Genomic DNA, 11734 nt, shown 5'->3' on the forward strand with positions numbered 1-11734 from the left:
GCTGGCTTTTCTCTCTGCGTATCTTCTTTCTTTTGGCAACATCCCTTTGCCAGTCTCAGGAACTTTGTTCCTGTACCCTATCCCCTGCCTTGCCCTTCCTGTGGTATCTCCACCTCTAGACATTTCTAGCCTTTCTTACCCCATAAAAACTCTCCTATCCTGGGTTCCCTTCACCCAGGGCTTTGCTATATGACCAAAGAAAATCTGATAATCTCAATTTGGTAGTGGGCCCTCTTATTTTAACAGGGACCTTTAATGCCTGTGCTCAGATGAATGAAAAATGTGGCAGTTTCTCTCCATGTCACAAGGGCTGGTGTTTGGATAGCTCTTCTTTGGCATCTGTCAAATAATACCACATAGGTGTTTCAAATACCAGTCACAGTTCTGGTATCCTACCCCTTCTGCCTGTTGTCTGTCAGGCCATAGTGCTGTAGGAAGGGCTGCTAACAAGCAGAAGGCTAAGGAACAGGAGAACAAAAATAAAGCATTACTAAGGAACCAAAATGGTGGAAAATGCTGAAAGAAAGAGAAGAAGGGAATGAGAAAGAGACAAGTAGCTGTTTTTGTGTAATTTGTGATTCACTTCTTGTCACACTAGAGTGGCCACAGGATAGCTTGGTGTCATCGGTTCATGAGTCTCTAGAAATGTCTCCTTCACTGATGTGCCCTTGAATAGTTTATAGATGGAGGTCCATCTTTTCTTGCCAAGATTATGGGTCCTTTAGGAAGTGAGTGTGAACTCCTCCCAGAATTACAGCCTGGGAAGGCTCTGGGAAGCTGTCATTTTGCAAAGTCTTAAGCCTTTATCGAATTTTTGCTAGATGCTCAAATGGTATCTAAACACCCAAAAGAAGCCCAGTTCTTAAGATGTCAATCAGATCAAAACCAAGATGGAATGTCTAAAGCCTAGATAGTGTTTCCTGCTCTCTTTCCTTCTTCTCTTCCACCCTCTCTCCCTCCCTCCTTCCTTCCCTTTCTTCCTTCTTTTCTTTCTCCCTTTTCCGCTGAGCCCATTGCTACTCTGCTTGCCTTGTTAAGTTACAGATATAGGATGGATGTTCTTTCTCCTGACTCTTTGCAGGCCATAAACTGCTTTTAAGAACTCTTTCCAGGAAAAAGCTTTCCTTCGGTAATTCCCTGGCATATTTGACTGGAGCATTAGTTTTGCCATGTGTATTTTAATTAATTTTGCCAGAAAGAGTCAGCATCTGCAGTGGGTCTAAAAGGCTCACCATAGGTCCCATTTTTGGCTTATATTTCATAGGAATTAACAACAATTGTATCTGATGCCAAGGAACAATTCTTGATATTTGAACAACACATTCATTTCATGACATAGGCACTTCTGCTTATTGTGTTGTTAACTTATCATAGTACAGGTCCCATTAACTATTGTTAGAATTGAAAACTCCAAGGTACATGGCAAGTGTATTTTCAACTGGACATCAAAGCATAATGGATCTCTTCAAGATCTGCATATAGTGTTCAGGAAACCACTCAGAGGCTAAGATGACACTTGACTGTAATGTTTCTCCAGTGCTACATTTACTTTATTGCCTCTGACAAAGCTACATAGTTTTCTTTGTAGGTTTCCGTAGTGTTTGTACTAGATAGAGTAGTTATTTCCACTTTTAGTAGTTGTATCAGGCACAGTATCTGACGTGTTGATCAAGATTCTTTGTTCTGTTGCTGTCACTCTTTCTTTTTCATTCAGTTCAATTAAACTGTTATTGAGTACCTGCTCTGTGCTGGGCCCTTTGCTAACTTTTGTGGGTATGGGAGGGAACAAAACATATATAATCTTTGCTCATTTAGAGTTTACAAACTAGCATTGAATATAAGTATTAAACGAATAATTACAAATATGATGAGTGCTATAAAAGGAGGTAGTATGGGACCTACCTTAGTCTAAGGAATCAGGGAAAGATTCCCTGAGGAAGTTAAATTTAAGTTGAAACTTCAGAGATAATGTATCAGTTATGAATAGTGTTTAACTGCTGGTAATAAAGACTCCCCCTCCCCCACTAAAGAAGATAAATCAGTGGCTTACACAAGAGGGAGGCTTATTTTTCTTCTTATATAAAAGAAGTTCAAGTCTAGTGAGGTGAGTCTACAATATCGTCAACATCCCAAAGTCCTTATATCTTTCTATTCCACCATCCATAGGCACATGGCTTCCATCCTCAGAGTTGTCTCATGGTAGTAAGGTGGATGCTGTAGCTCCAGCCATTATGTCTCCATTTTAGACAGGACAAAGCAGGAAGGAATAAGGACAAAAGGATCTCCATGCTTAATCAGCTCTCCCCTTTTAAGGAGTTTTCTTGACATCCTGCCTCCCTAAAAATTGGCCCAGTCTTAGTTACATGGCCACTGCTATCTACAAGGGAGGCTAGGAAATGTAGATTTTTAGCTGGCACGTTGCCAGCGCTGACAGAAGTGGAGTCTGTTTCTAAATATGAAAAATAGATATGAATATTTGGTAGGCAGTTTGTTATGTCTGCTTCAGATGAATAGGAAATAGGTAAGTCAAGAGGGGACAATTCTCAACAATTATGTTTTCTTGATTAGGTGCACATGACCAATTTTAACAGTACTTAACCTCTTCATAATTATTGCCACAATCTCTTCCATTATATCTCACAAAAATTGGCCCTCCTTTGGTCATAGATTATTTTGTTCATAGGGTGATGCAGATTAAGCTAAGTGGATGTATATGAGTACAATCCAGGAAGCTTTTCTGATTTACACATCACTTGCTTGTAGGTTATGTTACTGCCACTACTTAGAAGTAGCTAACTACTTGAGCTCTCAGGAACTGGAACTCACTTTAACTTTCCCTTTCTGCCTCATTGATAGCAAATCGCTTTTGAGGAGCTAACACATTGCTTTTGTAACTGTTACCTTGAACTATTTTAGTGTTGGAGTTGTGTCTCTGATCATTGGGATCTTTGAGTTAATACACCCAAACTCTGCATCACGGTAAAGAACTGCCAGCATTATTGAACACATCCATTGTGGTTGGACATGTATACAAACCCAACAGAGCCTCTCAGCACTTCTAGTCCACCACAACTTTGAAAGTTTAGCAGAGCCTGAGATGGTGTTTTCATCATGTTGTTTTTTTACTTTTGTTGGGACCATGGGTAGGCTCTTTCTAGTGTGGAAGCACTTTGTTTACCCACATCTGAAGAGATGGCAGTTTCACGTCCTGAGGAAGGGAGTAATTGCTGCAAAAGGTTTTGCTATTATCTGCGCAAAATAACATATTCTGTTCTTTTTCTATTTGAATTACTTCCTTATCCATCATGGCTGAGTCATTGCTGCTTCATATGCCTCCCATGCTTTTGCAAGACTGATGCTTTTATTTAAGATTTAATTTTTTTTTTTTTGCCAGAGGTTTTGGGATTCTCTCACCAAGATCCCTAATGACAAATTGTGACCCCCAAAATTCTTATTACTACCTAGATGAAGAAGCTTTGTTTTTTCTCTGTATTTTTTATTTGTTGTCTAAAATAATCTGATCTATTTTGAACTAAGGCGTTCTATGGCCTCAATATTTGTGTCCTTCTTCCAAACTTATGCATTCTCTTCATTCATTCATTTTTTGCAAATCCTAGAGACAAGTTCGGAAGCAGGGAAGATCAATTTGCAAATTCATCATTGACCCCTAAACATGTGTACATTTGAATTAAAGACTCTCGCCCTCATTCATCTGTACATGGTAATGTGTTTGAATTTCTACAACTATGTGTGGATTTTATTTTATTATTATTTTTTTTATTGAGATAACATTGGTTTATAACATTGTATAAATTTCAGGTGTACATCATTATACTTCTATTTCTGCATAGATTATATCATGTTCACCACCCAAATACTAGTTACAATCCATCACCACTATGTGTGGATTTTAGAGTTTTACATTTTGCTTTGCCTAGGCTCAGGTCATTACTTTCAGAGAAAGATGTAGCAAAGTATAGAGTCACAAATAGGCTCACAAGAAGAATCTTAGCAGGGAATTAGTGAATTGTTAGCCTACCTCTGTTTCAGCTGGAGCGAGCATATTGACGGTTAATTTGTGATGATACAAAGTGATTCGTCTCTAGTCTCATACCTCCATCCCCAGCCACAATACTACATGATGGCAGGCACATAATCTCTACCAGTCCTTTGAAATTCCAGAAGTAGTCCATTTGCTTTTTTTATATCTGGTCTATCTTCATTGCTATTCTCAAGGGGATTCGTATTGTGACTTTCTCACATTTAATACACACTTAATTTTCTTACTAAACTGAAGTTTTTGTTTTTGAAAGGTAATTCATCTGAAGTACATTTATGAATGTAGGTGACCTGGGGCTGGGAAGACATTCTTCCTGCCTGTCCGTATTCACCATGTTCTTTTTCATATTTCATATGGCTATAAACACTACAGCTAGGTTAGATTTTGTTTTAATTGTGTTGACACAAATGTCACCAAGTGTTGTTTCATACCAAAAATGATAAGCAGCAAGTCACTGCCCTTGGTAGTGATTTAAGGAAATAAAGATATCAGATCTAAGCCGGGGTGAGACATTGTGAGTAAATGAGTCTCTTAGATTCCAGTCTTTACTTGCATGAGGTAAGAGCAGTGCACATAATAAGTTCACATAATTAATCCAAGAAAACTGCATATTATTCTCTCTCATATAGGGCTGAGGTAGGCTTAGTGAGATTGGTGGGTAGGCTTAGACTGATTGCATTCCCGGGGGTGCTAAGTGAGTTTACCTTTTCCTCTTCCCAGAGAGTGATTTATTCACTTAGGCAGTGGGTAAGCTGAAAGCAAGTACTGTCTTTGCAGAGAAGCTTCTGAGAAGACTGAGTTTCTTGCTCTGGTCTTCCTAGATTTATAAGATCTTAGAGGTATCTGTCTCTGGGGTCTCTGCTCCCCCTCTGCATGTGCTGGAGATCCAGGTCTCCTCATGCTGTTCATTTAACGCAGCCTACTATAGGGAAGGAGCACTGTACTTGGATTCAGGGTGATACATGGATGGCATTCTCCTACTGAATTGTATTGAAGATAAAACTGCATCTCCAAATTTGAAGATAGCCACTTGATACTAAAAACTTAGAAGAAATGAGAGCTTTATGTTGAGCCCATTGGGAAGATTCTACTAGACTGTAGTTCACCACTGTTCTGCTTTAGGTGTGTGAGCAAGCGGCCTGTAATATGAATCTGAAGTTTAGCTGGGATTTCCTCTTCATAGCTGGTCACATGTCCGTGGTTCCAGGCTCAAAGGCCTCTATGCCTTTGTGCCCTAAGTTGGGACAAAAAAGACAGGGATCCCACAGCCTTCTAGACAGTTTTTTTTTTTTTGCTGACTTCTGGGGGACTCTTACTCAGAATTTATAGAAATAGAAGTTAAGTATTGGACTGTACCCCTACTTGCACCTCCTTACTCTCCATCCCCAAACAAACACTCACACTGATTCTTTAGAGCTATTATTTGGAAAATTATGAGATGGGCCTCAGAGGGGATGGAGAGGAATAAATATCTTTTTGGGAAACTCTGAAGGTGTGAATTCTGTGCTACTGGAGGAATCCTGGGGCCTCCTGGGGAAAGCACTAGATTTGGATGAAACTGATTGTGGGTGGATCAGCCGTAGACTCTTCCACTCATAATGTTTGGGTCTACACAAAGTAAGTGTGTCCCAAGTATGTCCCAACATGTTTCTCTTACTTTCATACTTTCTGCCTCCTAGGAACATAGGCATTTTGAATGATGATAGGCTATCAGATGACAGCACTGAGAATTTGCAGGGAAGAGGCAGAGAAAGGACTTTGAGAAACCCTTCATTTTGCAGAGGTGACCATGCAACCCTGATATGGAACTGTGCTGGAGTTTGCAGAAGCATTGTCTCATCTATGTGGAAGGCACTTATCTTGGTGATAATGCTCATTTGTTATTTGGTTTCAACTCTGCAACATTCTGAATGTTTCATTTTCTAGCACTGAAAGGGGGCTTAAAATGGCCATCTTAAAGATAAATTGGCCAATTGTGTCCAGGTACACTGAAGGCGTTCTTACCTTCTGTTGGCTTTTCAGTAGTTTAAAGTAGGTCAAAGGCCAGTCCCAGAGTTGTGTTGAAATCTGGACTCTGCCTGGATTAGGCCTTGACATTTGGCTGCCTCCAGTGCCTTTTCTCTCAATGATGAAGTATACACCCAATTCAACCATTATTTCTTGAGCCCCCTCCCATGTGCCTGTTTATCAAAATAACCTTTGATGAATGAGACAGAGAAGTGCCTCTTTACTATGCCATTTACTCTTTAAAAACAATCAAGAAACAAACAAAAAAATAGAAATATAAGTGTGTAAGGAAAGTGTCTTATATATAGGCGAATATCAGGCAAGATCCTGAATTGCAGATTTCTTTCCCCCGCAAAAAAGCGGTCACAGCATATATTTTCAACGTTTTTTGGGCATGTGTTTTTTGTCTTTGCAATCTCTCCTTGTCTCCCCACCTCTTCCAATCCTGCCCCAAGGTTTTCTATATATGTTGAACTGCTCATATTTTGGTGCACTGTGATGAAAATTTTCATTGTCATCCTCATGCAAGAATGTAATATAAATATAAATGGATCTGGAAAACTAGGGCTATAAACCAGACATTGAGATTAACAGTTTGTCAATGGACAGGCAGAAGTTAACCCTGGGTCCATGCTTTGGTGAAGCCCATGCAGAAAGCCTCTCTGAGAGCCAAATTAAAGCCTTAACTCTAAGTGAACCTGATGTGAAAAGAGAAAAACATACCTCACCAATAATTATGAATTCTAACTGCTGAGATATTCTATGACAGGGTTAGAGTAATCTTATGAAAGATTTCTTTATTCTAAGATATGACCCTAATAAAATTGCAGATAAGGAAGATAAGGAGGGATGGCTAGTTGGGTATGATTAAATGATGTTTAACCTATGATAGATGTGTGCATGGGGCCAATTGAAGCTTATGGGTCAGATGGAAGGAAGAGATCTCAGTATATTCCTTCTTCTTTTTTTTTTTTTTTTCTTGTCTTCTATTTTTTTATTTTATTTATTTATTTATTTTTTTAATTTTTTGTTTATTGCAGTAACATTGGTTTATAACATTGTAAAAATTTCAGGTGTACATCATTGTACTTCTATTTCTGCATAGATTACATCATGTTCACCACCAAAATACTAATTACAACCCATCACCACACACATGTACCGAATTATCCCTTTCACCCTCCTCCCTCCCCCCTTCCCCTCTGGTAACCACCAATCCAATCTCTGTCCCTATGTGTTTGTTTATTGTTGTTATTATCTACTACTTAATGAAGGAAATCATACGGTATTTGACTTTCTCCCTCTGACTTATTTCACTTTGCATTATGCCCTCAATGTCCATCCACGTTGTCACAAATGGCTGGATTTCATCGTTTCTTATGGCTGAGTAGTATTCCATTGTGTATATATACCACAGCTTCTTTATCCATTCGTCCCTTGATGGGCACTTAGGTTGCTTCCAAGTCCTGTGTTCATTGCAGCGTTATTCACAATAGCCAAGACTCAGTATATTCCTTCTGATGGGAAATCAAGTCATGTAAATGGCTTAGTGAGGAGATTGGCTGGTGGGACTGGCGATAAAAAAGAAGTGATGTGATTAGGTTTTCAAACAGAGCATGATACCAATCTAAAATTATGCACTGTTATCATTGACAGGTAGAGCGGAAACATGGTTGGCAGTGCTGTTGTTCAAAAATATGGCCAAGATTTCTCAAATATACTGACTGTTGGATTCCCTGCTCTGCCTCCACTTCCTCTTCTGCTGGAACCAGTTTCAAGTACAGTTGAGTTTTAGCAGGAGTTGTTGATAAAGATGCTGACTCTCAGCACCTTGACGCTCAGGATAAACTGCGTTTTAAATATATTTTTTCATCATAACGTGTTTCCCTTTAGGTCTTTAGTTTTGTCAGCAGTGGGAACAGCAATAAAAATAATAACAAAAAAAAGGGGAGGAGTATACAGGGGGAGATCTACAGCCTTATAAAAATCCAATTCTTCACACTTGTCCCAAAAGGCAATAAAGGACTATCTAAAAGTGCCATTTCCCAGAAGGGCCTTTGGGTACCTAAGAAACCAGAACACTGGGGAGTAGCAATGATTCCTGGGAAAAGCTGATGAAATTGACATTTTATTTTCTCCAAACAGATCAGAATGAAGGATTTCATTGCAGGGAAGAATGCCGGATTCTTGGCCACTCTGACAGGTGCTGGATGCCCCGGAACCCCATGCCCACCCGCTCCAAGTCCCCTGAGCATGTGAGGAACATCATCGCCCTGTCCATTGAAGCTACTGCTGCTGATGTTGAGGCTTATGACGACTGCGGCCCTACCAAGCGGACTTTCGCAACTTTTGGAAAAGATATCAGCGACCACCCGGCTGAGGAGAGGCCCACCCTGAAAGGCAGGAGGACTGTTGATGTGACCATCTGCAGCCCCAAGGTCAACGGCGCTATCCGGGAGGCGGGCAATGGCTGTGAGGCTATTAGCCCTGTCACCTCCCCGCTGCACCTCAAGAGCCCTCTGCCCACTAAGCCTTCCGTGTCTTATACCGTTGCCCTGGCGCCCCCGGCCCGCGATCTGGAGCAGTATGTCAACAATGGCCCTTCTCGTCCCTCTGAAGCTGAGCCCCGTGGAGCTGACAGTGAGAAAGTCATGCATGAGGTCAACCCCATTCTGAAGGAGGGTCGCGACAAAGAGTCTCCTGGCGTGAAGCGTCTGAAGGATATTGTTCTCTAAACCAGTCTCGAGGAAGAAGAGAGAGAAACCATGCTGGCTAGCGGAGGAGCAGGAGCTGATAGTTTTAATTGCTTGCCAATGGTTGGTTCTTGAGTGGCTGTATTTCAGAGCTTTCCCTAAATGTATTGTTTATAAATGACTATCATTCTGTGACAATCCCTCTCGTTTCAACAGGCAGCGGGGGTGTTCAGTTGGAGCAAATTAGCTTTGGCTTGAGTTGTTCATGGGGCCTTGATATTGAGGAAACAGAGACAAATTCAGTTGTGAAAAGTATTATGTATTAAGTGTTTGAATTTATATATTTTTCTATGTCAAAAAGATAATATAAATTACCATTGTTTGTGGAGGATTACCTTAAAAAAGCAAACAAAAACAAAAACAAAAACAAAAAGCTCTGGACACCTTTAATAAGCTCGCCACTGTTTTGTAGTGTAGACAAGTTAATGGTCATTTATTGTGTACTATTCATTGATTCAGTGATGTGAAATCAAGCCCCCAAAAGGTTGTTTCTAAAGCTCAAGTACTTTCCAATGCCGCTACTTTGTTGTGGACACCCCTGCTTTAAGAACCCTTTTGCTAGCTGTGCTGTTGTTGTATTTGATATTGCAAATTTCTACGTGTGTGGTGATGGCAAAAGGCTTTTAGAGGTTGGTGTTTTTTTCTTAAAAAAAAAAAAAAACTACAGACAAAAACAAAGCGCAAACAACTGAGACGGCAAGTGAATGAGCAACACCACACATATAGATTGAGTACTTGGAGGATACTCACTCATGGAGGATACCCAGGTAGTGATTACTGACCATCTTGCAGAGTGTTTTTCCTGCCTTTCAGTCTTCTGCCCAGATCCGTGATAGATCATTGCAGAAAGTCATTTTTGGATATTCTGCTGTTTAATTTGAAGTTATCAGAAATACTGTGCTGAAAGTTTTATGAGATCGATTTTTCTAATTTTCAGGCCCTGAACAGGAAAGTTGCTCCTGAAGTTATCAGTTTCCAGGCTTAGAAATTCCCTGTTTCCAATCATCTAAAACTCAAAAAGACTGAATCTATTTTGGGATCTAAATTAGCATCTTTTCAGACACACACTTCCTGATTCAGTGTTTCCCAATCACGATTAGAATTAGACTGCAAAGCACGTCATGGGCTGGAACTGAGAACTCCATGTTGTTCTGTATCGTAGGATTATAAATAGGGATAGAGTAAGCAGTACAAAGTGTACATTTAGGAAAAGACAGGTAACAGGTAACAGCATCATTAATCTAATTTCCGTGCCTTCTAAATGGAGACACTTGGACACTTGAACTCGTGTTTTTATGACTAATATTTTTTTAAATTAAAAATGTGAACAGGAAACTATTAACATAAAAATCCCTTAGATTTAGCTAACTCTTTGCTGTAGGCTAGGAATACACCTTTTTTTATTAACAAGTTTGTTACGCACATTCTCTTTTTGTTTAACATTCCTCCAACTCCCCCATTTATTAACTGTCTATTAATATTCACTAGCCAACATAGTATTCTTTCGGCCTAAGAGTTCGTTGTTTAAAAATAAACAAATATGTCACCTTTTCTCTGCCTTGGTCTTTAAAAGAGTTGTTTCTAGAGAAACAAGTTTTGTGGTTCTGTTCTCATTTGTTTCATTTTTTGAAATTCAAGAGTACCCAGAAAAAAGGCTTAGAGGTTAGAGCACTAGAATGCAAAAGAGGATTTATTTTCTTAAGTTTAGGTAGATGTCAGCTCTTTTACATGTTTTAGTTATTTTTGCCTGAGTTCCTGGCTTTATACATTACTAGGAATATTTTCTTTTATGGGGGGAGAGGGTTTTGAGGGAGAGGGGTGGGTAAGGCAGTGGGGATGGGGTTAGGTAGGGGAGAATATCTCTGAAAAAGAACCTATAATGAAGCTACAAATCCATCCTTATTTCTTATTCAGTGCTGAATACTACCTCATGCAAAATATTGGTGTGGCTGCAAATTTCCTTCTGAAACTGACACCATTAGAGACCAATTACCATAACATCTTCATTTTGGCTCATTTTATTGTCTCTCATACACTCTTTTTTCCCCTTTGATTCATTTCATTTTAGTAGTAGATTTTGAATTAAGTATTTATTTCTGTTTGCAAGTGACTATTTGATTAACACATTAAAAATTAAATTTTTTCCATTTAAGTTATGATGGCTGCCTGTAGAATTTAGACTGTTCCTCACCTGATCCATCCCGATATTATGTTGTTAGCTACTGCCTCAAGGTGGTACAGGTGTATTTCTTACTATGCTCAGTGGGATGAGGGAGCTGAAAAGATTGTGGCCAGTGGGAACATTAAATGTTATGTGGCTGCTGAGCCAGAGAGACCACTGGCTGCCATGCCTCTTACCAGCCAAGTGTAAAATGGTTAGAGTAGGACTGGCATTGATTTTGCTTTTCTCTTGGTTTTTTTCCCTCCAATTTTTTTTTTTTTCAGAATTCCGTTTCAAGCTGTAGACCAATCTTTTTTTCCTATCAAAATACTTTGTTCTCAGTGGCAGTCAGAGACTTTTTGGCTTCTAAAACCTTTATTGAGCATGTTCAGAGAATTACCCTCATTAAGAAAATATCTTTTTTTTCTCTACAATTGTCTTATGTGTACATCCTCCCAGAAGCACAAGTGCATCCTAGGAGGGCTTTGTAAGCTGGTTTTATAAGCAGGCTGTGCCTGCAAATAGGAATTTTGTGCAAGGATCCTAAATTTCCCTTTGGCTCATGTTTTTCCCCTCTTCTTTTCAACACATCTGATGAAAAGCCACAAAGGTCAGAGGGCCAAATATTCTTTCTTTTCCCTCTCTAAATATGTTACACATTTAAATATGAGAGAGTAATTTCAGTCCCTAAATCCTAGGGAGTTCTATTCCATTTACTCTGATGTCCCTTTTGGGAAGGAGTGGTGTTGAGGC

General features: G+C 39.6%; 1 protein-coding gene across 2 annotated transcripts in view; it reads left to right on the forward strand.

Annotated features, from left to right (window-relative positions):
- The window catches only part of PCDH19 (protocadherin 19), a 100995-nt gene extending 90378 nt beyond the window's left edge, over positions 1 to 10617 (forward strand). For both annotated transcript variants that reach the window (XM_004441006.3, XM_014795707.2), the window contains one exon: positions 8213 to 10617. In XM_004441006.3, coding sequence (XP_004441063.1) covers positions 8213 to 8802 — 590 coding nt within the window. In that variant the 3' untranslated portion in view covers positions 8803 to 10617. The remainder of the gene's footprint in view (positions 1 to 8212) is intronic.
- The last annotated feature ends 1117 nt before the right edge of the window (positions 10618 to 11734 follow it).

Source organism: Ceratotherium simum, chromosome X (assembly GCF_057802395.1).
Source record: "Ceratotherium simum simum isolate JZ-2026a chromosome X, ASM5780239v1, whole genome shotgun sequence".
In the NCBI taxonomy this organism is placed as follows: domain Eukaryota; kingdom Metazoa; phylum Chordata; class Mammalia; order Perissodactyla; family Rhinocerotidae; genus Ceratotherium; species Ceratotherium simum.